General features: G+C 44.4%; 1 protein-coding gene across 2 annotated transcripts in view; it reads left to right on the top strand.

The window, feature by feature from the left end:
• Window positions 1-27,719, top strand: part of LOC132869647 (thyrotropin-releasing hormone-degrading ectoenzyme-like) — a 520,051-nt gene that overhangs the window by 328,081 nt on the left and 164,251 nt on the right. For both annotated transcript variants that reach the window (XM_060902939.1, XM_060902940.1), the window contains 2 exons: window positions 10,190-10,327; window positions 26,215-26,280. In XM_060902939.1, coding sequence (XP_060758922.1) covers window positions 10,190-10,327; window positions 26,215-26,280 — 204 coding nt within the window. The remainder of the gene's footprint in view (window positions 1-10,189; window positions 10,328-26,214; window positions 26,281-27,719) is intronic.

Here is a 27,719-nt window from a genome sequence, read left to right as displayed (position 1 = left end):
GTGTGGAGTTTTGCGCGCAGGTCAATAATGTATTGAATTTCATTTTTGCTTGGTGAAGGTCCCTCCTCCCAATTTTCTCGCAGCACGTCTAAAATGCCGCGCGGCTTACGCCCATATAATAATTCAAACAGGGAGAACCCCGTGGAGGCTTGGGGGACCTCTCGCACTGCAAAGAGCAAGGGTTTGAGCCATTTATCCCAGTTATGCGCGTCCTCACTTACACATTTTTTAATTATATTTTTAAGGGTGCGATTAAACCGTTCCACTAAACCGTCCGTTTGTGGGTGATACACGCTGGTGCGGATCGGCTTAATACCTAATAACCCATACGGTTTGTTCAGTGTTCGTGACATAAACGAGGTGCCTTGATCAGTCAGAATCTCTTTCGGGATTCCAACTCGGGAGATGACACGGAAGAGTGCCTCCGCAATACTGCGTGCTGAGATATTGTGAAGAGGCACTGCTTCCGGGTATCGCGTTGCATAGTCCACTAGAACTAATATAAAGTGGTACCCTCGTGTTGACCGATCTAATGGCCCGACGAGATCCATCCCAATTCTTTCGAACGGGGTCTAGATTAATGGCAGAGGGCGCAAAGGCGCTTTTGGAATGGCTGCTGGATTTACTAACTGGCATTTGCAGCATGCCGTACACCACCTACGGACATCGCCGTGAATCCCCGGCCAATAGAATCGGGCCATTATTCGGGCTAGCGTTTTATCCTGCCCTAAGTGTCCAGCCATGGGATTAAAGTGAGCCACCTGGAATACCAATTCCCGGCGGCTCTTCGGAATTAAAAGCTGCGTGACTCGCTCTTTAGTTTGAGTGTCCTGCGTCACTCGGTATAATCTATCCTTCATAATCGCGAAGTAGGGGAAGGCGGGGTGGTGTTCGGCTGGAGTGTTTGACCATCAATTACTCTCACTTGGTCAAACGCATGCCGCAGAGTCTCATCCCGCGATTGCTCTAATGGGAAATCTGCGAGGGATTCCCCAATAGAGAGAGGAGGGGCCGGCGGCTCCTCACTCTGATGCGGAGATGACGTAGACGGCTCTGTGACAGCTGCTCCTGCCAAAGTGACACCAGGACCTCCCCCTGTCAAATGGCAGGACCCACTCTTCACTAAGTGTGTCATTAAATCCCGAAATCCCGGCCAATCAGTCCCCAAAATTAAAGAGTGGGTAAGGCGAGGATTAACCGCCGCCTTCACTATAAATTTTTCCCCTCGGAAAAAAATGTGGACTGACACTAAAGGGTAGTTGTGAACATCCCCGTGCACACACAACACCTTCACCAATTGTGCTCCCCCCACTGCCTCGTCTTGCACCAGGCTTTGGTGGATTGAGGTCTGATTACAGCCAGAATCCACCAACGCCTGATATGTATCCCCTTGGATACTCACCGGTATGCGATACGCTCCGGCCCGATCGAGGGTGGCTCCTGGCGCGTTGGGGATCTGAACCACCATGCCCACCTCCATTACCGAGCACTGCTGTTGGAGGTGGCCCGGTTCCCTGCAGCGCCAGCAAACCGGCCCGGGCTTCCTCTCTGCACTAGTGCTCTGGGGCTCATTCACCTGAGGGGGGGGAGAAACAGACACAGAAGGGAGACACGGAAGGGCACCGCGGGTGCGGCGGGCTGGCTGAGGTGGCGCCGGCCCCCACCTCCGCGGTGGGGGAATGGGGTGAGGAGAAGACACAAGAGGAGGGGAGAAAGAGAGAGAGGAGAGAAGAGAAGAGGTCGTCTGCTGTCCTGCTGTCGGGAAAACCGCCAGATGATCCTCCGCCAGCTCGATTGCCTGATCCAGCAACGCCGGGCGGTGGCACCGGACCCACTCTGCGGTTCCCGCTGGTAAACGCGTGACGAACTGTTCCAGTACCACCTGGTCGATGAGTCCCTCAGCGTCGCAGCTGTCGGCCCTCAACCACTGCCAGCAGGCGTCCCGGAGTTGCTGGCCAAACGCGAACGGCCGGCCGACTTCCTCCAAGCACAGAGCGCGGAAACGCTGATGTTGTTGCTCCGGGGTGCGTCCCACCCGCTAGAGGACGGCCCGGCGAAGGTCCGCGTAGGCCAGCCGGCGGTCGGCGGGGAGCTGTAGCGCGGCCAGCTGCACCTCTCCCCTTAGCAGGGGGAGGAGGCGCGCTGCGCGCTTTTCCACCGGCCACCCCGAGGTCTCTGCTACCTGCTCAAAGAGCGTGAAGAATGCCTCGGGGTCGTCCTGCGGGCCCATCTTCGTGAGGGTGAGGGGGGAAGGGCCCGTGGCGGTGGAGATGGTGGACCCCGCCGACGCGAGGAGGTGCCGGAACGCCCAACGATCTTCCTGTTGCACCAGCACCAGGGCCTCGAACCGTTGTTCTTGCTCCTTTCGGAGGGCGAGCAGCGCCTGGTGCTGGCTCTGTTGGGCCGTGGTGAGGGCGTGGATCAGGTCGGCGAAGGTGGAGGACTCCATGGGACTGTTGTCTTCTGTATGGATTAAAGTTTTCCGTCGCTACGACGGATTTCCGTCAACTGGGAGCGCTAAAGGTCAATAATGAGATTGATGCAGATCCGAGGAAGGAAAAAAAAGGGAGTAGGCCCATAGGTCTGACACCGATGTGATTTAGAACTTCACCAAGCTGCTGTGATTGCCTGTTGTTGAACCCTTTCTTGTGCTATGTTTGAGTTTATGTTAAGGAATAAAGTTGTTGCACTAGATAGGCATAAATAAATAAATAAATAAATACAGCCTCCTCTACTGTCTAGTCCCGGGGAGGCTGGGCGGAGGCAGTGAGCCGCGGTGCTCGGCTTGAGTTTCGTTTCTATCGGCGGCTCCAGCCCGACTTTGCACACTCGTAACTCGGCCAGGGGAGGTCCCAGCCTCTCCAAACTTGGCAGCCAGCGACCTCTGCCCTCTCCCCAACGAACCAGCGCTGCACGCCTCGGGACGCGATTCACCCCGAGGCGAGCCGCGGCGCTCCGCATCAGTTTCCTTTTAACGGCGGCTCCACTGATGAAACAATTTGGCTGTCCTACTACTAGGCAACTACTTATACTAGGCCTATTGTAGTAGTAGTAATAATAATGATATTTGCCTATTGAAAGGTGATCAGGTAAAAAATCAAAACAGCCCTGTTGAAGCCGCAGCAAGATCTATGCTATTAAGCTTTTTGTAGGTTAAACAGGCTTCGGCAGACAACGTTCTGGAAAGGCTGTATATTTCTTTGGTTTGATTAGCCTATGATTTAATCTTTAAACATTATGGTTTCAGCAGTTCGCTTAAACATTGGAGGCTGCAGAGTCGGGCTGCAAGATTTCCCGACACTTGTTTAAGATGCCAAACTTCATAGTAAGGAGAAAATAATTCCACAGTATTTAGTGCACAAAAGGTCAGAAAACAGTGGAGAAAACAGCTATTGCTTAAATAGGCTACTAATGGTTTACATTAGTAATTTAATGTATGTGACAAATAAATTCATTGATTAAATAAATAAAGAAGCGAATACTCTGAAGCTCAAAATTCAGGAAAGTGGCTCCGGTGTCGCAAGTGCACAAGAACAGTTATTTGAAAGTTAACCTAATGAATTTGTGTGTGCGTGTGCGATTTCATGAAGAACCGGGACAATTGGCATTCGGTGAAAGATTCACACCTATGACTCATTATATTCATGTGCGCCCTCTCGCCCACTGTTGCTTCGTTTTCCCGATTTACACGAGTGTCTGAAGATGGAGTTTTCAGAAATCTCCACTCTGCCCAGAGTTTGCGAAAGTAGCTGTTTTCAGTGACTGAAACCTCCGTATACAGTACCAGTCAAAAGTTTGGAAACACCTTCAAATTCGATGTCTTTATTTTTAAATTTTTTTTCCTACATTGTAAATGAATACTGAAGTCATCCAGACTATGCAGCAACATGTAAGGAATCATTTAGTAAACTTTAAAATGTTAATCAAACCAAAATATGTTTTAGATTTTAGATTCTTAAAGTAGGCACCTTTTGCTTTGATTACAGCTTTGCACACTCTTGACATTCTCTCAATCAGCTTCATGATGTAATCACTCGAAATGGTTTTCCAACAGTCTTGAAGGAGTTCCCAGAGGTGCTGAGCACTCGTTGGCTGCTTTGCCTTCACTCTGCGGTCCAGCTCATCCCAAACTTTTTCGGACTCATCTCATCTCATCTCATTATCTCTAGCCGCTTTATCCTTCTACAGGGTCGCAGGCAAGCTGGAGCCTATCCCAGCTGACTACGGGCGAAAGGCGGGGTACACCCTGGACAAGTCGCCAGGTCATCACAGGGCTGACACATAGACACAGACAACCATTCACACTCACATTCACACCTACGGTCAATTTAGAGTCACCAGTTAACCTAACCTGCATGTCTTTGGACTGTGGGGGAAACCGGAGCACCCGGAGGAAACCCACGCGGACACGGGGAGAACATGCAAACTCCACACAGAAAGGCCCTCGCCGGCCCCGGGGCTCGAACCCAGGACCTTCTTGCTGTGAGGCGACAGCGCTAACCACTACACCACCGTGCCGCCCCCTTTTTCGGACTGACTGACCTTAATTTCTTAAAGTAATGATGGACTGTCGTTTTTCTTTACTTAGTTGAGTAGTTCTTGGCATAATATGGATTAGAGCAGTACTCAAATAGGGCCATTCACTGTATACCAACTCTACCTCTTCACAACACAACTGATGGTCTCAAACACATTAAGAGGTCAAGATATTCAAGAAATTAACTCTTGACAAGGCACAGCTGTAAACTGAAAGCCATTCCAGGTGACTACCTCATAAAGCTGACTGAGAAAATGCCAAGATGTGCAAAGCTGTCATCTAAGCAAAAGGTGCCTACTTTGAAGAATCTAAAATATAAAACATATTCTGGTTTGATTAACACTTTTTTTGTTTACCAAATAATTCCATATATATTTCTTCATAATGTCGATGACTGACTTTAGTATTAATCTACAATTCAGAAAATTTTAAAATAATGAAAAACCACTGAATTAGAGGCGTTTCCAAACTTTTGACTGGTACTGTAGGTGTGAATGAGAGGTGCAACCGAATAAATAAATATGCGTCTTTTTTTATCTGGCTACATGTAGGCTATCACTGCGCAAAGCCTCTAATGTTGAAATGGTAGTAATATTTGTTAAAATAATAGTAGGCTAATTTCCACATTAATTGGTAAAATGGCACAAGGGATGTGATGGGGGAATGGCCATTTTATAAGGGGGATGATTTGAGAGTTTTATTTCAGAAGGGGGATGCCATCCCCCCACATCCCCCCCTCAACTCGAGTACTGTGTATAAGGCCATATTTCACCTGACATAGGCCCTTCGATTTCCATCACTAGAGCGCGTCAAATTACTTTCGGTTTTGCCAGCATGGACGCACTTCTTTTAAATGAAGGCACAGATGTGTCAGACATCGACAAAACGGTAAAGAATAAGTGGAGATGGGCTTGGCGAAATGAAATGGGCGATAATGGCAAGCTCCTGCTGCTGTGCCAAGGAAAAAGAAACAAAAACAGGCATCAGGTGTTGCCAAACTAGATGCCTTTGGCTTCACTGCGAAGAAGCAGAAAAAGTGAACTTTCACTTTACTTTTCTTGTTTCCTGGCTTTATTTCAACAGATTTTCTTATTTTTCTTTCTGTTCCACTCTTTTGAAAGCATGGTTCAAGTTCGACTGCACTTGCACTTTTTTCTTAACCACTGTTGTGCATTACTAAAGTATTGTTGAAATAAATTTGCACTTTGCACTGAAAACTTGATGTTTCATCATTTATAGCCAGTAATGACAATGGTAAAAGTCTTGCCTTAGCTTTAGTCATTGTTAAAATGATGTAAATGTACTATAAGTAGGGGCCGAGGGATAATGGACAACATAACGTTTAAAATTTGACGCATCGCTGACGTGGTAGGGGCCAACGACATGGAGCTTTTTTTTTCAGTCAGATGATTTTTTTTTGCTTTAATCCATGCTTCTGTGCTCATCCCGGGTTTCAGCACCACTGTAGCAGTTCGTGTAGGTGAGGGGAGCACAGAAGGATGGCAGGACAGAACTGATTTCACAAAACTCTCTTTTATTCAGCTTTTCAGCGTTTATATCTATTCCCACACACTCAGACACACGCACACACATCAGCCGTCTGGTTGTGGAGAGAGCCCCCTCTGCTCTCTCTCCTTAAATAGGGTGCGGTCACTGGGAAGACACACAAACATTAATTAACGACAGGTGTAGTGATTCTGCCACTTATCTTCCCTGACTCCGCCCTCCTGTCACAGACCGATGCTAGACCACGCCCCTGCTGCCACACCCCTAAATAAAAGCTGGTCCAACCAATTCATTTCATAAGTCACATAATTAGTTGATTAAGATCCACCTGTGTGCAATCAAAGTGTCACATGATCTGTCACATGATGTCTGTATAAATCAACTTGTTCTGGAAGGACCCTGACTCTGCAACACTACTAAGCAAGCAACACGAAAACCAAGGAGCACTCCAAACAGGTTAGAGACAAAGTTGTGGAGAAGTATAGACCAGAGTTGGGTTATATAAAATATCCCACACTTTGAATATCCCATGGAGCACCATTAAATCCATTATAGCAAAATGAAAAGAATATGTCACCACTACAAACCTGACAAGAGAAGGCCGCCCACCAAAACTCACAGACTGGGCAAGGAGGGCATTAATCAGAGATGCAACAAAGACACCAAAGATAACACTGAAAGAGCTGCAAAGATCCACAGCAGAGATGGGAGTATCTGTTTATAGGACCACTTTAAGCCGTACACTCCACAGAGTGAGGCTTTATGGAAGAGTGGCCAGAAAAAATAAAAATAAATAAATAAAACACATTTGGAGTTTGCCCAACATCATGTGGCAGACTCCCCAAACAAATGGAAGAAGATTCTCTGGTCAGATGAGACTAAAATTGAACTTGTTGGCCATCATGGGAAATACCATGTGTGGTGCAAACCCAGCACCCTGAGAACACCATTCCTACAGTGAAGCATGGTGGTGGCAGCATCATGCTGTGGGGATGTTTTTCATCTCCATGGACAGTAAAGCTGGTCAGGGCTGAAGGAAAGCTGGATGGCACTAAATATAGGGCAATTCTAGAGGAAAACCTGTTAGAGTCAGCTAGAGGTTTGAGACTGGGATGAAGGTTCATGTTCCAACAGGACAATGACCCTAAACATACTGCTAAAGCTACACTCGAGTGGTTTAAAGAGAAACATTTAAATGTCTTGGAATGGCCTAATCAAAGCCCAGACCTGAATCCAACTGAGAATCTGTGGTATAACTTGAAGATTGCTGTACACCAGCACAACCCATCTAACTTGAAGGAGCTGGAGCAGTTTTACCTTGAGGAATGGGCAAAAATCCCAGTGGCAAGAAGTGCTAAGCTAATAGAGACATACCCCAAGAGACTTGCAGCTGTAATTGCAGCAAAAGGTGGCTCTACAAAGTATTGACTTTGGTGGATGAATACCTATGCACACTCCAGATTTCTGTTTTTTTTTTTTCATCTTAATTATTGTTTGTGTCAGAATAAAACAACAATTTTCACCTTTAAAGTGGTAGGCATGTTGTGTAAATCAAATGGTGCTAACCCCCCAAAAATCCATTTTAATTCCAGCTTGTAATGCAACAAAACTGGACAAACACCAGGGGGGATGAATACTTTTGCAAGACACTGTACTTTATTTTCTGAGTGTGGTGAACTTGTTTCCCATGCAAAGACTGAGAAAACAAAGAAGCAGTCTTCATTTTACAATGCCATGAATTTTTTGGGAAAGTTTTGACTTTTTTTGTGGATTTGCAAGATATATTTGGGCTGGAGATTTTGCTGAGACCTACCAAGTCAGGTTATATTTTTGATCTCAGCTCTGCACCCCAAGGGATATTAAAAAAATCCCAGCAACATGTGCCAAAAGTACTGAAAATGCATTTGCAAGGCACATGCCATTGTGACTACACATGGACAATGATGTTCAGGAGCATAATGTATAATGCAACAATAGGTGACGAGGATAAAAAAAAAATGCTTTGTAAACAGTTTTATGGGGCTTGGTCAATTCTGACCGAAAACATGGAACCCGATTGAACACAATACAATTTGGCAAAAAAAAAATTCTGAAGTTTCAGTTATATAAAATTCTTTATGTACAAATGTCCAGATAAGCAGCTAACATCCCTAAATGCCATTGACAGTTATCTTTTAGTGCTTAATTATCAATGATTACACTCACTGGCCACTTTAATAGGAACTTGTTCTTGATTCTAAGATCCCTGTTCTTGGCTGCAGGAGTGAAACCCAGTGTGGTCTTCTGCTGTTGCATGCTGAGATGCTATTCTGCTCACCACAGTTGTAAAGAATTGCTATGAGTTACTATGTCCTTCCTGGCAGTTTGATTTGAATCAATCAAATAATTTTTCTCTGACCTCTCTTATCAACAAGGCGTTTGTTTGCACCCACAGAACTGTCGCTCACTCAGTGTTTTTTGTTTTTTTGCACCATTCTGTGTAAACTCTAGAGACTGTTGTGTGTGAAAACCCCAGGAGATCAGCACTTTCTGAAATACTGAAACCAGTCCATCTGGCACCAACACCCATGCCAGAGTGAAAGTCACACTTTGAGATCACAATTTTTCCCATTCTAATATTTGAAATGAACATTAACTGAAGCTCTTGATTTGTATCTGCATGATTTTATGCATTGTGCTGCTGTCAAGGGATTGGCTGATACATAAAACTGCAGGTGGATGAGTGTTCCTAATAAAGTGTCATATATACAGTTTACGATGACTGGACTTAGTGGTATTTTTAACCTTTCATGTATTTTTTTTAACTGTTCAATATCAGTTATATGACAACAATAAAATCAAGATCAGTCTCTCTCTTTTGTGTTGAAAGCTCGTTGGTTTTTGCTACATTGATAGATTATTCTTAAATAATAAATGTGCAACGTCAGTTCTTTCCTGAAGCTTTTTTCCTTTTTAAGGCCTTAGCTCACCTGTCAGTTATAGGCAGATTTTTGCCTCCCATCATCACCTTGGAGTTCCTAAAGACTGAGCAATTAAAAATATTTAAAACTATTTAAATATGCATTTTATTTGGAGATGAATTTTTTTTTGCTTGATAAACACAAACGTTTAAAACTGAATATTAATCAGTGCATAAATGTCAGACACAGTCTTCGAAAATATGCTAATTTACTTTTCTAATATTATTATAGTGAAATATGTCAGAAAAACCTCCCCTTCAGATTTGGATTATTCAGTGAATCGCAATCCTGTAAAATTATTACATTACACAAAATTAACTTTGTCATGCGCTCAATTCTATCATATTAATTTCACCCTACATAAGTATCTGTTTCTTTTAGTAATATAAATTTGTTGATGCATGCCACTCATGGTGAATCAGCATTATTGGTATAGATTTGTGTTTTATGCTGGCTTTATTCACTCCAATCTATCTATCTCTCCATTTTTAAAACATTCTATTTATTCCTTTTTTTTAAGAAAGACAGAGAGAGAAAGAGAGTCAGTGGTTTTAATGTTATGGCAATGATATTGGATCATTTTCCTCAATAAATAAATGACCAAGTATAATATTTTTGTCTCATTTGTTTAACTGGGTTCTCTTTATCTACTTTTAGGACTTGTGTGAAAATCTGATGATGTTTTAGGTCATATTTATGCAGAAATATAGAAAATTCTAAAGGGTTCACAAACTTTCAAGCACCACTGTGTGTGTGTGTGTGTGTGTGTATATATATATATATATATATATATATATATATATATATATATATATATATATGAATTTTATTTCCAGTTATACACATGGGTTTTATTCATGTTTTTACTGTACTTTTAGTGTCTCTTTGAGCTGATATAAACAATTGAATCTGTGTGTAAGCCTTTATTTTGCCTTACTTGTCACCTTTTCTTGACTTCAGTAACAACACAGTGTTGTCAGTTACTTTCAGATTCCTTTTAATGAATATATTGTTTGAACTAAATATCTGTCCTGCCCCATTTAAGGCTGCAAAAGGCTCTAATGGGGAAAAAAGATATTCATAAAAACATTAAATAAAACATTAGTATTGTAGAATATCAATAAGCAGAAAAATGAAGTACAAATATATATATATATATGTGTGTGTGTGTGTGTGTGTCCTGCAGGAGAAGCAGAGGTTCCTGACCGATGTTCTTCATGAGGTGATGCTACTGGATGGATTGGCAAGTTCTCATCCCATTTCTCAGGAGGTTTTTGAAGCTGCTGATATCAGCCGGGTTTTCGACTGGATTGCTTATAAAAAGGCAAATGTCTCTCCTCCGTTTTGCTCAATATTATTCATCAATAATAGGTGTGGCTGTGTTGTTTAATCACCCCAAAATTAAGGATTTTTTTTTTTTAAGTCAAGCAACAGATTCAGTTTAAACTACGATATTAGTTTAACATGAGTGTGAGCCCCTAGATGTTCTGTGAGCCAGAAATGGAATGATATATTTTTTTCTGGCCACAAGCCTTTAGAGTCTTGCTTCTTGAGTCTCCACTGTGATGTGTATGCACCACAACACATACAGTACATGCATAAATGCACCAGCCTCTGATTTGAACACCTGCAACATTTTTTTTGTATTCATTTTGTTTCTCTGAGCAAGATCTTTTCCAGAGTTTTGTTTGAAGAACTTAATGGTAATTAAATGTGATGCCCTTAGAAACATTCATTATTCCATCTGCCTAGCAGCAAAAAAAAAAGTCCATGCAAATCACTGCCAGAAATCACAGCCAGATTCATAAAATGTAATCTAATCACTCTTTTAGTATGAAATCACAAGACCAGACTGAGCAAACATTAGGCCAGTGAGCAATGCAATCACGACTGAACTTGTTAGTTTGTCAGTACTGAATAAAGTCATGATATTTTTCAATTGCTGCCACACTATTGCTAGTATGGTTTCAGTGTTAGTGGTCGCAACTCCTACTAACAACCGCAGTAAAACTTTCAAACTGTGGCGCAGCCCCAACTACTCTTACTGAGGTTGGAAATCGCAGGAGAAGCTATTGGCTTTCATGTCAACTACAAGAAGACAGAGTACATGCTCTACAACCAGGCAAATGCTGATTTGATAACACTAGAGGGAAAGAAGCTGAAACAGGTTGAAGACTTTAAGTATCTTGGTTTGTGGATAGAATCTAGCAAGAAGAATATGGAAATAAGAATTAGACTAGCTTGGCAAGCACTGAACAAAATGGACAAACTATGGAAATCTAACTCCAAGAGATCACTAAAAATACAGTTCTTCAGAGCAACAGTTGAGAGTGTTTTGTTGTACGGTGTAGAGTGCTGGACACTTATAAAGGATATGAACAGCCGATTAGTGGCACGTACACACGAATGCTAAGAGCAGTTTTCAGTGTTTCTTGGAAAGATCACAAATTGAACAATGAGCTGTACGGAAACCTCAGCAGCATGTCATCAACACTTCATGTAAGGAGGCTGAAGTTTATAGGACACGTGCAGAAGAAAGGAGGAATTAGGGAGTCAAGTGCTTCTTTGGGAGCCAAAGCAAAGGAGTAAGAAGGAGGGGAAGACCAGCGCTTACTTATGTTGACCAGTTGAGGAAAGACACTGGATTACCTACTGAGGAATTGTAAAACATCATGGATGACCGTGAAGAATGGAGGAAGCTAGTCAACGATGCCCGAGCTAGCTCGAAATAGTAGTAGTAGTAGTAGAATAAATCAATGTATTGAAACAGAAACACTTGCCTTAATACTATTATTTTACCTTGAAAAAATGGCCACTGACAGATACGTCTGTAATAATAATAATAATAATAATAATAGGGGCGGCACGATGGTGTAGTGGTTAGCGCTGTCGCCTCACAGCAAGAAGGTCCGGGTTCGAGCCCCGGGGCCGGCGAGGGCCTTTCTGTGTGGAGTTTGCATGTTCTCCCCGTGTCCGCGTGGGTTTCCTTCGGGTGCTCCAGTTTCCCCCACAGTCCAAAGACATGCAGGTTAGGTTAACTGGTGACTCTAAATTGACCATAGGTGTGAATGTGAGTGTGAATGGTTGTCTGTGTCTATGTGTCAGCCCTGTGATGACCTGGCGACTTGTCCAGGGTGTACCCCACCTTTCGCCCGTAGTCAGCTGGGATAGGCTCCAGCTTGCCTGCGACCCTGTAGAAGGATAAAGCGGCTAGAGATAATGAGATGAGATGAGATAATAGGGGCGGCACGATGGTGTAGTGGTTAGCGCTGTCGCCTCACAGCAAGAAGGTCCGGGTTCGAGCCCCGTAGCCGGCAAGGGCCTTTCTGTGTGGAGTTTGCATGTTCTCCCTGTGTCCGCGTGGGTTTCCTCTGGGTGCTCCGGTTTCCCCCACAGTCCAAAGACATGCGGGTTAGGTTAACTGGCGACTCTAAATTGACCGTAGGTGTGAATGTGAGTGTGAATGGTTGTCTGTGTCTATGTGTCAGCCCTGTGATGACCTGGCGACTTGTCCAGGGTGTACCCCGCCTTTCTCCCGTAGTCAGCTGGGATAGGCTCCAGCTTGCCTGCGACCCTGTAGAACAGGATAAGGCGGCTAGAGATAATGAGACGAGATGAGATACCAGATCAAGGAACGGTTTTCAATCCAGCACTGTTTTCTGTACAAATTAATGAATCCATAAGATAGTAAATCAAGGTTATAAAATCATAGTGCTTGTATGGGATATGATCTATGTTATAATGCTTATAATGCCCAATTGCAAATTGTTGATTTAATAAAATAATGGCAATGTTTTCTTAATTTGATGTGCTGTTCTACAAGCATTGTATCATGAAAACATGCTGATGGTTTAACGGACAAGTTGACTGAAAACTCATCTGCTACAGTTACAGCTCATGATAATGTAATTAATTTTTACATACAAAAAAAAATCAATCCTCAAGAAGCTTATAATGCTGCATCCAGAACATTGTGGTTCCATCAAACTGACAGCCAGCGGTGCTGGATTGAAAACTGTCCCTTGATCTGAGATCATGCAAGAAAAATGGGTTTTCATCTCGTGTTATTGTTTAGTAAGACACCTCGGTTTTCAGCAAACTCCAACCTGCATACAGTCATGTGAAAAAGAAAGTAGACCCTCTTTCAAGTCTAGGTTTTAAGTGTCAGGACATAATACAAAATCAGCTGGTCCTTACCAGGTCTTAAAATTAGGCAAATATAACCTCAGATGACCAATAACACCAGACATATTCACCCTGTCATTATTTATTTAACACAAAGTAAGCAAAAATGCAGTAGCAGTGTGTGAAAAATTAAGTACACCCTTACTGCTTCCATAGAAATTATGAAGGCAATTAGCAGTCAGGTGTTGCTGATCAAATGAATTTGGTTAATTGATCATCAGCAAGTGTGGCCACCTCTTAAAAAGCAGTAGTTTTGACAGTTTGCTGATCTAGAGCATTCAGGTGTATGTTAACACAATGCCAAGGAGGAAAGACATCAGCAATGATCTTAGAGAAGCAATTGTGCTGCACATCAGTCTGGAAAGGGTTATAATGCCATTTCCAAACAATTTGAAATCCATCGTTCTACTGTGAGAAAGATTATTCAGAAGTGAAAACATTCAAGACAGTTGCCAATCTTCCCAGGAGCGGACGTCCCAGCAAATTTACTCCAAGATCAGATCATGCAATGCTCAGAGAAATTGCAAAAAACCCAAGAACTACATCTAGGACTCTACAGGCCACAGTTAGCATGTTAAATTGTTGATTTAATGTTAAAGTTTGACAGTACATTTAGAAAAAGACTGTGCAAGTATGGGTTGTTTGGAAGGGTTTCTAAAAGAAAGCCTCTTCTATCTAAAAAGATCATGGCAGCACGGCTTAGGTTTGCAAAGATACATCTGAACAAGCCACAAGCCTTCTGGAACAATGTCCTTTGGGCAGATGAGACCAAAGTGGAAATGTCTGGCCATAATGCACAGAGTCATGTTTGGCAAAAACCAATCACAGCATATCCGCACAAACACCTCATACCAACCTTCAAGCACGGTGGTGGAGGGGTGATGATTTGGGCTTGTTTTGCAGCCACAGGGCCTGGACACCTTGCAGTCATTGAGTCAACCACAAACTCCTCTGTATACCAAAGTATTCTAGAGGCAAATGTGAGGCCATTTGTCCAATTGGCCGCAATTGGTTCATGCAACAGGACAATGATCCCAAGCACACCAGCAAATCTACAGCAGAATGGCTGAAAAAGAAAAGAATCAAGGTGTTGGAATGCCCAAGTCAAATTCCAGACCTCAGCCCAATTGAAATGCTGTGGCGGGACCTTAAGAGAGCTGTGGATAAACAAATGCCCTCAAACATGAATGAACTGAAGCGATGTTGTAAAGAGTGGGCCAGAATTCCTCCACAATGATGTGAGAGACTGATAAAATTATACAGAAAATGATTACTTCAGGTTATTGCTGCAAAAGGTGGTTCTGTAAGCTATGGAATCATGGGGTGTACTTACTTTTTCACACATAGATTCTATATCTCATCTCATCTCATTATCTCTAGCCGCTTTATCCTTCTACAGGGTCGCAGGCAAGCTGGAGCCTATCCCAGCTGACTATGGGCGAAAGGCGGGGTACACCCTGGACAAGTCGCCAGGTCATCACAGGGCTGACACATAGACACAGACAACCATTCACACTCACACCTACGGTCAATTTAGAGTCACCAGTTAACCTAACCTGCATGTCTTTGGACTGTGGGGGAAACCGGAGCACCCGGAGGAAACCCACGCGGACACGGGGAGAACATGCAAACTCCACACAGAAAGGCCCTCGCCGGCCCCGGGGCTCGAACCCAGGACCTTCTTGCTGTGAGGCGACAGTGCTAACCACTGCACCACCGTGCCGCCCTAGATTCTATATTTTCACTTAATTTGTGTTCAATAAATAATGACATGGTGGAATCTGTTGTGTGTTGCTTTACACCTGAGGTTAGATTTGCATAATTTTAGGACCTGCTGAGGATCAGATGATTTTTTGTTCTGTCTTGATTGGTAAAACCATGTAATTGGAAGAGGGTGTACTTTCTTTTTCACATGACTGAAAATAACTTTCAGGCGATTTCTGAATACCGTTTAAGTCCATAGAGGTGCAACTCCAGTGTTAAACCCTCACTACCCTAGTGAAAAATAAATGTGCTAAGTGTACTAAAATTTAGCATACTTTTGTGTACTTGAAGCCACACTAATCATCAATATACTTCAAGTGTGTTTATGATTAGTTAACTTGAGGCATGCTATTTTGGAACAACTAATTTTGTACTAAATATATTTTAATTGTAATTAAATTGTAGAAAAGTGCAACTTGAAGTGTATTTAGTGTACTTTTATGTGCTAAAGTGGAACAACTTAAAGTATATTTTGTATACTTTAAGTATATTACTTTATATGTACTAATATATGCTTAATTAGTACTTTGTATTATAAGTACCTTAAAAATTAGTACACTTTAGAAATTACACATAACTTTCACTGAAAGTATATTTTAGTATAATATATTTCTATAAAGTATCTCATCTCATTATCTGTAGCCGCTTTATCCTGTTCTACAGGGTCGCAGGCAAGCTGGAGCCTATCCCAGCTGACTATGGGCGAAAGGCGGGGTACACCCTGGACAAGTCGCCAGGTCATCACAGAGCTGACACATACCACCGTGCCGCCCCTCTATAAAGTGTAATATAGTATAATTATTTTAAAAAGTGTGTTAAAAGTGTTAGCGTGAAAGCGTGATGTTACTGTAGTATACTTTTTATATATTTACAAAAAGTACAATTTGTGTAAGTACATTTTCAATATACTATTGAAAATGTGAATATACTTTAAATACAGGCGGCATGGTAGTGTAGTGGTTAGCGCTGTCGCCTCACAGCAAGAAGGTCCGGGTTCAAGCCCCCTGGCCGGCGAGGGCCTTTCTGTGCGGAGTTTGCATGTTCTCCCCGTGTCCGCGTGGGTTTCCTCCAGGTGCTCCGGTTTCCCCCACAGTCCAAAGACATGCAGGTTAGGTTAACTGGTGACTCTAAATTGACCGTAGGTGTGAATGTGAGTGTGAATGGTTGTCTGTGTCTATGGTGGTGTTTACATTAGACCGTATCTGTCTCGTTTTCGTCGCGGATGCACTGTCCGTGCACATTAAAACACCAGGAAATGACTCCACAGGTGGAACAACTTGAATCCGCCAGGGCCCACGTATTCAACCCAGTTCGTATCTGATCTGGTGCTGTGTAAACATTGAGGAACGAGGAAACGCAGTGCTGAGCTCTAGCTGACGTCGTCATTGGACAACGTCACTGTGACATCCACCTTCCTGATTCGCTGCCGTTGGGATCACACACACAGCGGCTCAGTCCCGAATCACTGCTCGTGCGCTTCACTCGCGCGCTCTGTGAGATGCGCAGGGCCGGAGTGCGCACCCTCCAGAGGGCACTCGCTGTTCAGGGCAGAGTGATTTGGAGCGCAGGAGGAAGCGCTGAGCCGCACTGAGGTTTATTTACACATTTCAACTTATTTACCTCCTTCAGGCGCTTAAACTCAGTGAGAACATGAACATCACAGCCAGGTGTGTTTATCTGCTGGAGAAGGTTTTCGCTTGCCATCCTTCCACTTGCAAGTGGTGAGTGACTTGCGCATGCCCGATATGCACTGGGATCATGTGATGTGCCGTCTAATTAGTCATGTGATTAGCGTATCCGTGTATTGGCGTTGCTGTGTGCACGCGAATCGTGTATTGGCGTTGCTGTGTGCACGCGAATCGTTTTAAAAACGTTAATCTGATGATCCGCTGATACGGTCTAATGTAAACACCACCTATGTGTCAGCCCTGTGATGACCTGGCGACTTGTCCAGGGTGTACCCCGCCTTTCACCCGTAGTCAGCTGGGATAGGCTCTAGCTTGCCTGCGACCCTGTAGAACAGGATAAAATGGCTAGAGATAATGAGATGAGATGAGACTTTAAATACAATAAAGTACTTTTTTTTTTCGCCAGGTTATGCATGCTTACCTCAAATGTGAACATGACTCAGATAGAGCAAATAAGATCAGGACTTTTGTGTGCAAAGGCAGTGGAAAGCTAAGGAAACAATCCATGCTGAACTACAGCAACAATATTAGGACACAGTGTTGTAGTCGAGTCATGAAACCTCGAGTCTGAGTCCAGTCTTGAGTCCCTAGTGTTGAAGTCCGAGTCAAGTCCAAGTCCTTAAAGAAAATTTTGAGTTGAGTCCAAGAACAAGACTCTACCTGCACCATTTGACGCTGGCTGTTGCTGCCTTTATGTGAAACCGTCTCTGCTACTGTATTGGACTGACGTTACTGCTTTACTGCCCCATTTTAGTTAATAGGCTACAGATAAAAAGCTTGTTCATCACTCAGCAAGCCCCGCCCACTTTCAACAAGGCAAATAACATGAGAGAGGGTTTACACTAGCTAGTTCATCGGTCAGTCAGCAAGCAAGCCTCACTATCAACAGATCAATGAACATAACGTGTCACTTACTTCTCTGGGTGGAGTTTTGCCACATGACAGTTGAAGTTCGAGGTTGTCCCTGTCGTCTCCTTGATAGACATATGGAACACATAGCAGTGCATTTTTTCCCACTGCATGAGAAAGCAGACAATCCTAGGGGCGTCTCTCCAGGTATTTTAGCGCCATTGACGTTAGTTTGTTCCTGAACATGACCTATGAACAGGTGAATGTGTATTCTCTTGCATGAAATTAGTATAAAAATTAATGTAGATATAAATATCTTATGCCAAATTATTATGGCATGTTCCAAAAAATAAAGAAAAAAATCAGAGTGCTCGTCTCCAATTTATGAGTTCGAATGCAGTTAATGCAGGAGTCTGAGTCCAAGTCATCAGTGCTCAAGTCCAAGTCGAGTCACGAGTCCTTAAAATTAGGGCATGATTCAAACTTGAGTACTACAAGCCTGTTAGGACAAGCATTAAACTTGCCTACACCAATAGTGTTGAAGTACTGTTTTAGAAGTAATACAAAGACAAAATGCCTACTACATTAATGCAGCTTGTACAACATTCAGGGATGTATATATTACACACTACAGCGTGACAATCCACCTCCCTAAAAAAAACCCCAAAAAACACCCAAACACCATTTAGTGTATTAGAATAGATAATGTTCATTAAAGCATCAGTTTCTTTATACTCATGACTTCTGGAGAATTTCAGAAATGGTGCATTCCAATGTATTTTTGTGTGACTGGATTGAACACTTGGGCTTACTTTATTTTCTCAAGTTTAATGCACTCTGAATTAATCATAGCAGCATTCTAAGTGAAACGATTTAACTTTTCTGCCTGCAGGTAAACAAGAACAGAGTTCAATTAAATCTATTCTTTAATATGTTGGAGTAAGAGGGATGGCTTGAATAACAGAATAATGTGTCAGCCTCAGGGGAGCAGTGGTGCAATAAACAGATCACATTCCCCCTCATGTTTAGAAAAAAAGGAGATTGTTCATTTACTTGCATTTAATGTCTGAGGTGCAGTGGTTAGCATTGTCGCCTCACAGCAGATAGGTTCTTGTTTGGAACCTGCCGGTTGACTGTGGGCTTTCTGTCTGGAGTTTGCATGTTCTCCTCGTGCCTGTGTAGGCTTCTTCTGGGTGCTCTGGTTTCCTCCTACAATCCAAAGACATGCAGATATGAATGGCTGTCTGTCTCTCTGTGTTAGATAGACTAGCGACCTGTCCAGGGTGTATACCGCCTCTCTCCCAGTGTCAGCTGGGATTAGCTCCAGCTCACCAAGATTGAGGTTAATTGGCTCCTGAGGGGGCGCAACAGAAATTCATTCACCCTTTCATCTGGACTTGGTGAGTTCGAATCCCAAGTGAAGCTACAGCCATCTGTATCAAGAAGACAAGGGACCAAAATTGGCTGTGGGTGGAAGGGATGGCATACTCTCTCTCCTGTCAATCACAGCATCACTAGACAATTGTAGGCTTTTATGAGCTTGTGTAAGCTGAGGAAGGCAGATAGGGCTTTCTTACAAGTATATTACACTGTCCTGTGACACAGGAAACAGATATGGTTGTTCCACATGCTTTGGAGGAAGCACATGATGGCTTTCAGTCTTTCAGATTGGTTTAGCTGGTGAGTGGGATGATACAGGCTTGGCGAAGATTCCATTACTTATTAGCCTCATAAGCACAGTGCAAAACTAACAAAGCAAAAGTCAAATACTTTGTCAACCTATACCTTTAAAAATTCTTGGTTTGATTGATAAGAAGCAAAATGAAGGTATTTTGCCAACCAGTACCTTGTCAGTGCATCACTGGTGTCATTACTCTTTAGGCATTGTGTGCTTTGGGATGCAGACCTGAATCATCTCTTTAGAGAACATTCCCTCTTCCCTCTGTGAAGGATAAAATGTCCTTTAGCAAAAAGCTTGCAATAGCATTTCTTCTACCAACGAGCAGAGGGGAACCATAAGGGCCTTCTAGGCTTTAAGAGAAGGCCCAAACCTATCAGCATTTCAAATGTTATATTTAATTTCTTTCATTCTCTAATTTCTTTCATAATTTCATGATAATTATTCTCTTCTAATTCTAATTTGCCCTTATTTTCTATCAAATTTGCTTCAAAAATGAAAGGGGTACTGTCCTGAAAACATTAAAATCAAGTTATTCAATTAGATTTTTTTGTTTGTTTGTTGTCTCTAGGCTGAGAAAAGTTTTGAGCTGGCTCACTCATTGGTTAGGACTTCACTGCCAAGATAGAAGGCCATGGCAGTGTATATTTATGTAGGAAGTGACAGATGAATTAACCAATCAGATTTTGATTTATAGGAGGAGGGACCAAACAATGTATTGCCTTAGGCCTTCTCAAAGGCCAACACGAGCTTAACTGCAAGTCGGCGTCATCAGCGCAGTAGTGAAGTCACTTTCCAACCAGTGTAACATTCATCAGTAGTGTTAGTGAATGCTAATAAAGCGATCAAGTCAGTGCTATCGAGAGCAAGTAGCACAGGCTAACGAAAGAGAAACTAAAATTTCTGTCTCCAGACTCTTCTTCCACACACACACACACACGTTGACCACAGTATTTTTCACTCATACTTAAGTTTTCATTTTCCTATGTAATTTACTTAGTTACTTTTAAAATCAACATCGACAGCTACACACAACAGAGCGACCTGGCAGCCTGTTGCTAATCCCTTGCAAAATCCTTTGCCATGTTGCCTTTTTGGTGTCTGGCTCAGTTTTGGCTGAGCTCAAGTCCCAGCTCTAATAGTAACGGTTCACCACTGCTAAGGAGGGTGAAAATCCTTATAACTAGCAGCCTGAAGTAAATGAAATGTACACATTACAGTTTCATACCTACTGTAAACGGTGTTCTCTCTCATTTTAAACAAACATGTCAGGAATATTTTGGAGGCTGAGTATCTGAAGACATAAGTAGGTATTCAGTAGGGTTGAGTTCAGGGGTCTATGCAGGACACTCAAGTTCTTCCACTGCAACCTTCTTGTAGTATCTGACCAGGTGGGTGGAGCACAGAAGCACGGCAGGCTAGAACTGAGGTCACAAAAAAATCTTTATTTTTAGCTTTTCAGCTTTACACACACACACACACACACACACACTAGTGTTCTGGTTGGGGAGATAGCTTCCTTTCTCTGCTCTCTCTCTCCTTTTAAAGGGCGTGGTCACTAGGGAAGACACAAACACACACAGGTTAATTCCCATCAGATGCAATGATTCCACCACTTACCTTCCCTGACTCCGCCCTCCATTCACAGACCGACGCTTGGCCACGCCCCCACTGCCACATACCCCCACCACCCGACTCAGGCTAGGGAGCTGTCTGACCTGTAGCCGACCCCCCCCCCCCCGCCGGGAGAGGAAATCCGCCACGACCATCTGCGCCCCTGGCCTGTGGACCACCTCGAATTTAAACGGCTGGAGTGCCAGATACCAATGGGTGATCTGGGCGTTGGCATCCTTCATGTGGTGGAGCCACTGTAGGGGCACGTGGTCTGAACAGAGGGTGAAAGGGTGCCCCAGCAGGTAGTAGCAGAAGGCGAGGACTGCCCACTTGATGGCGAGGCACTCCTTTTCGATTGTGCTGTACCTGCCCTCACACACCGACAGCTTCTGGCTGATGTACAGCACTGGACGGTCCTCCCCCTCCTGGGACAGAACAGTCCCCAGCCCTCTGTCCGATGCATCCGTCTGCAAAATAAAGGGGAGAGAAAAGTCAGGGGAGTGTAACAGTGGCCCCCCACACAGTGCAGCCTTTACCTCCGAGAAAGCCCGCTGGCATTGCTCCATCCACTGGACCGGATCTGGTGCTCCCTTTTTAGTGAGATCAGTCAGCGGGCTGGTGATGTCTGAATAATTAAGTATAAACCTACGATAGTAGCCAGCCAGCCCCAGGAACTGTCTCACCCCCTTTTTGGTCTTGGGCCTCGGGCAGGCCACAGTCGCTGCTGTCTTATTAATTTGGGGATGCACCTGCCCATTGCTCAAGTGGAAACCCAGATACCGTACTTCCACCCGCCCAATCGCACACTTCTTCAGGTTGGCTGTGAGACCCACTCGCCTCAGCGACCTAAAGACTGCCCTTAGGTGTTCCAAGTGCTGCGGCCAGTCATTACTGTAAATAATAATGTTGTCCAAGTAGGCGGCCGCGTAGGTGGTGTGGGGGTGGAAAACCCTATCCATGAGCCGCTGGAATGTAGCGGGCGCCCCAAACAGCCCAAAAAGAAGTGTGACGAACTGGTGTAAGCCAAACAGTGTGGAAAAGGCCATTTTCTCTCGGGATAGTGGAGTCAAGGGGATCTGCCAATATCCCTTTGTCAAATCCAGTGTCGAATAAAAACGAGCCGTGCCTAGTCGATCGAGCAACTCGTCAATACGAGGCATTGGGTACGTGTTGAATTTAGACACTGCGTTGATTTTTCTATAGTCCACACAGAACCGGACTGACCCGTCGGCCTTGGGAACCAAGACCACTGGGCTGCTCCAGTCGCTGTGGGACTCCTCAACGATGCCCATTTCGAGCATGGCCTTGAGTTCTTCCCGAACCACCTTTTTTTTGTGTTCGGGCAGTCTGTAAGGGTGGCTGCACACTACTACCCCCGGGGGCATCTCAATGTGGTGTTCTATGAGGTGGGTGTAGCTGGGCAGCGGCGAGAACACGTCATAAAATTCTGTTTGCAACTGGGCGACCTCCGTGAGCTGGGTCGGGGAGAGGTGGTCTCCACAGGGGACCGGAGCGGTGGGCGATGTCAATTTTCTTTTTTGAACCTCCGGCCCCAGCTCCGCCTTCTCCGGAACCACCGACACCAACGCCACAGGGACCTCCTTGTTCCAAAGTTTTAGTAGATTGAGGTGGTATATCTGTAATGCCCCACCCCTGTCTGTTCGCCACACCTCATAGTCAACGTCCCCGACTTGCCGTGTGACCTCAAAGGGTCCTTCCCACCTGTCAATCAATTTGGAGCTCGATGTGGGCAACAACACGAGTACTTTATCTCCCGGTGTGAATTCCCTAAGGCGCGTGCCCCTGTTGTACAGACAGACTTGACGTTCTTGGGCCTGCCACAAATTCTCCTGGGTTAGGTGCGTGAGGGTGTGGAGTTTGGCACACAAGTCGATAGTGTATTGAATTTCGTTTTTACTGGTCGAAGGTCCCTCATCCCAATTTTCCCATAGCACATCCAGAATGCCATGCGGCTTACGCCTGTATAATAATTCGAACAGGGAGAACCCCGTGGAGGCTTGTGGGACCTCTCACACTGTGAATAACAGGGGCTTGAGCCATTTATCCCAGTTGCATGCGTCTTCGCTTACAAATTTTCTAATTATGTTTTTGAAGGTGCGATTAAACCGTTCGACGAAGCCATCCATTTGTGGGTGATAAATGCTGGTGCGGATAGGCTTAATTCCCAGTAACCCATACAGTTCGCGCAGTGTGCATGACATAAACATAGTGCCTTGATCAGTCAGAATCTCTTTGTGGATTCCGACTTGGGAGATGATGCGGAAGAGCACTTCTGCAATACTACGTGCTGAAATATTGCGAAGAGGCACTGCTTCTGGATATCGCGTTGCATTGTCCACCAGAACTGAAATAAAGCAATATCCTCGTGCTGACCGATCTAATGACCCGACGAGATCCATCCCAATTCTTTCGAACGGGGTCTCGATTAATGGCAGAGGGCGCAAAGGCGCTTTTGGAATGGCCACGGGATTTACTAACTGGCATTCGCGGCACGCCGTACACCACCTACGGACATCGCCACGAATCCCTGGCCAATAGAACCAGGCCATTATTCGGGCTAGTGTCTTATCCTGCCCCAAGTGTCCAGTAATGGGATTAAAGTGAGCCGCCTGGAATATAAATTCCCGGCAGCTCTTTGGGATTAAAAGCTGTGTTATTCGTTCCTTAGTTTGAGTGTCCTGCGTCACTCGGTATAATCTATCCTTAATAACGAAAAAATAGAGGAAGGACGGGGTGGCGTTTGGCTAGAGAGTTTGACCATCGATTACTCTCACTTGGTCAAATGCATGTCGCAGAGTCTTGTCTCACGACTGCTCTAATGGGAAATCCGCAAGGGATTCCCCGAGAGTGGGAGGAGGAGCATGCTGCTCCTCACTCTGATGCGATGATGATGTGGACAGCTCTGTGACAGCTGCTCCCGCCAATGCCACTCCGGGACCTCCCCCCTCTGAACTATGGCAGGCCCCACTCTTCACTAAATGCGTCATTAATTCCCAAAATCCCAGCCAATCAGTCCCCAGAATTATCAAGTGGGTAAGGCGAGGATTAACCGCCGCCTTTACTCTAAATTTTTCCCCTTGAAATAGAAAGTGGACCGACACTAAAGGGTAGTTGTGAACATCCCTGTGCACACACAACACCTTCACCAATTGTGCTCTTCCCAATGCCTTGTCTTGCACCAGGCTTTGGTGGATTGAGGTCTGATTACAGCCGGAGTCCACCAAAGCCTGATACGTATCCCCTTGGATACTCACCGGTATGCGATACACTCCGGCCCGATCGAGGGCAGTCCCTGGCGCGTCAGGGATCCAGACCACTGCGCCCACCTCCATCGCCGAGCACTGATGCTGGAGGTGCCCCGGTTCCCTGCAGCGCCAGCATACAGGCACAGGCTCTCTCTCTGCACCGGTGTTCTGGAGATCACTCACCTGAGGGGGGGAAGACACAGACAAGGAAGTAGGAAATGGTAGGGCACTGCGGGTGCAGTGGGCCGGCTGGGGTGGAGCCGGCCCCCACCTCCGCGGTGGAGGAATGGGGCGAGGACAAGGAACAGAGGGAGAGGGAGAGAGAAAAGAGAGGGGAGAAGGGGAGACACGCTGTCCTGCCATCGGAACGGCCACCATATGGTCCTCTGCCAGCTCGATGGCCTGATCCAGCGATGCCGGGTGATGGCACTGGACCCACTTCCTTCTGGAAGTTGGGCGACAAATTGTTCCAGCGCCACCAGATTGATGAGTCCCTCAGCGCTGTGGTTGTCGGCCCTCAGCCACCGCTGGCAGGTGTCCCGGAGTTGCTGGCCAAACGCAAACGGCTGGCCGACCTCCTCCAGGCGCAGCGCACAGATGCGCTGCCGTTGTTGTTCCGGGGTGCGCCCCACGCATTGGAGGACAGCCCTGCAGAGGTCCATGTAGACCAGCTGGCTGTTGGCGGGGAGCTGTAGCGCGGCCAGCTGCGCCTCGCCCGTTAGCAGGGGGAGGAGGCGCGCTGCGCGCTGTTCCACCGGCCAACCCCACGCCTCTGCTGCCTGCTCAAAAAGAGCAAGGAAGGCTTCGGGGTCATCATGCAGACCCATCTTCTTTAGGGTGAGGTGGGGAGGATCCACAGTGGTGGTGGACCCCGCCGACGAGAGCAGGTGCCGGAACGCCTGGTGATCTTCCTGTTGCGCCAGTACCAGGGCTTCAAACCATTGTTCCTGCTCCTTCTGGAGGGCGATTAGTGCCTGGTGCTGGCTCTGTTGGGCTATGGCGAGGGCATGGACCAGGTCCTTGAGGGGGGAGGACTCCATGTGGCCATTCCCTTCTGCACTCGTCCCAGGTTTCGGCACCACTGTAGTATCTGACCAGGTGGGTGCAGCACAGAAGCACGGCAGGCTAGAACTGAGGTCACAAAAAACTCTTTATTTTTAGCATTTCAGCTTTCCACACATGCACACACACTAATGTTCTGGTTGGGGAGAGAGCTCCCTTTCTCTGCTCTCTCTCTCTCTCTCTCTCTCTCTCTCTCTCCTTTTAAAGGGCGCGGTCACTGAGGAAGACACACAAACACAGGTTAATTCCCATCAGGTGCAATGATTCCACCACTTACCTTCCCTGACTCCGCCCTCCATTCACAGACCAACAACTGGCCACGCTCCCACTGCCACACTTCTCAAACCATGTTTTCATGGAGCTCACTTTGCCATGAGTGACTGTATACAGAAGATCTGCATAAAGTCTTTATGATGAAAAAAAAAAACAACAACTGAAGTCTGACAATGATGTGTGAATTTATTCAATTGACATTATTCAGTCAAAAGTTTGTGGACACCTGACCATTGCAACTGTATGTACTTTTTGAACCTCCCATTCCAGATAAACCCTTTGCTGTTATAATAAGCTCCACTCTTCTCTTTTCTGGGAAGGCTTTCCACTAGATTTTGAGACGTGGCCGTAGGGATTTGTGATCATTCAACCACAAGAGCTTTAGTGAGATCAGGTACCAGTGTTAGATGAGGAGGGCTGGGAGGCAGTCGGCTTTCCAGTTCATCCCAAAGGTGTTCAGTGGGGTTGAGTTCAGTTAGGGCTCTGTACAGGACACTTGAATTCTTCCACTCTAACCTTCTCAAACCATTTCTTCATGGAGCTCACTTTGTCATGCTGGAACAGGTTTGGGCTGCTTAGTTCCAGTTAAGAAAAGTTGTAAAGCTACAGCTTACAAATGCATTATATACAATTGTGTGTTCCAACTTTGTGGCAACAATTTGAGGAAGAACCATATATGGGTGTGATGGTCAGGTGTCCACAAATCTTTGGTCATATACAGTATGTATTAATGAATCAGAGATAGATCAGTATAAACTCTGTGTGTGTGTGTGTGTGTGTGTGTGTGTGTGTGTGTGTGTGTGTGTGTGTGTGTGTGTGTGTTGATATACAGGGAGCTGCCTTGATCCGCATGTTGGCAAATGTTATGGGACGAGCTGTATTCCAGAAAGGCATCAATGTAAGTAAACAATAAGCATGTCTAATCTCACATCTATATAATTTAATAATTGTCTTTATAACATACAGTACTTCAAGACCAGTTTTGCACCATGTTTTCTTTCTGATGCTTCATGCTGAGATTAAAAGCTCTTTATTTTCTAAAACTTTCATGAAATGGTCTCATTAATGTGTCAGAACTGATGATTTTTTTAACATAATGTTTATTGAATCGAAATGAATGAACCTGAATTTTCTTATTCAGTTTTTGAGAATAATTTTCAGAGACTTCTGAAGATGTTTTAGCATGAACACATCTCATTTGAACAAATTAACATGTTTTATGGCTGTTGCTGAAAGCTGTTTATGGATGAGACATTCTGATTTGATTGCTGACTTAATAATGTTTCCAACAGCTAATACATTTCACAATTCTCAGTCACCAGAGGAAGAAACCAACAACAACAGCAACTCACTAATAATTAACAATTATTTGCAGAAGATGAAGTGAATATCGGTGAATAATAACCAAGATCAAGTCGAGGTTATTGTTTAAATAATATTGGCTGGCTTTTCTCGTGGTATATCAGATATATTCCATTCAGCTAGCATGATACTGAATGAGTCGAAGACGAGTAGCTGAATGGAATATATCTGATATACCATGAGAAAAGCCAGTCAATATTATTATTATTATTATTATTATTATTATTATTATTATTATTATTATACATTCCTTTTGTGTGTTCAACACATCTTTCTATTTCAAAATTCTCTCAAAATCTTCCATATTTAACAAAGCAAACCTCGTAGCTATGTTTGTTTACAAATTGTCATTGGCTTGAAGATATGCAGTTTATCTTCTCGTGGTGAAAAACTCATATTTTTCATATGAAATACATCACGGATCTGAGTGACATTCAAATAATATTGGCTGGGGGTTTTTCGTGGTATATCAGATATATTCCATTCAGCTAGCATGATACTGAATGAGTCAAATATGAGTTCAATATCATGCTAGCTGAATGGAATATATCTGATATACCATGAAAAAAAAGCCAGCCAATATTATAATTATACATACACATTCCTCTTGGGTGTTCAACGCGTCTTTCTCTTTCAAAATTCTCTCAAAATCTTCCGTATTTAACAAAGCAAATCTGGTAGCCATGTTTGTTTACAAATTGTCCCAGTCGCTCACTAGTGCAGAAGTTTTACATCTCCGGCATGTGACGTCATGTTGTCTTGACAACCATGCAATATTATAAGCCATATTCAACGCTCATTCTCTAATGGGTAGAGTGACATAATACACGTAGGATAAGTGATATGCTAACAATATTGCATGTTGTCAAACCAAATGAATGAAATCCACTAGAAGGGAATAGAACACGTTTTTATTCCATCAAAAAAAGTGTCCTGTGTGTATAATAATCACTGATATTCACTGAGCCTGAGGTG

Source organism: Neoarius graeffei, chromosome 21 (genome assembly GCF_027579695.1).
Source record: "Neoarius graeffei isolate fNeoGra1 chromosome 21, fNeoGra1.pri, whole genome shotgun sequence".
NCBI lineage: Eukaryota > Metazoa > Chordata > Actinopteri > Siluriformes > Ariidae > Neoarius > Neoarius graeffei.
The sequence above is the reverse complement of the archived record's forward strand: the minus strand, read 5'-3'. Positions and strand labels throughout refer to the sequence as shown.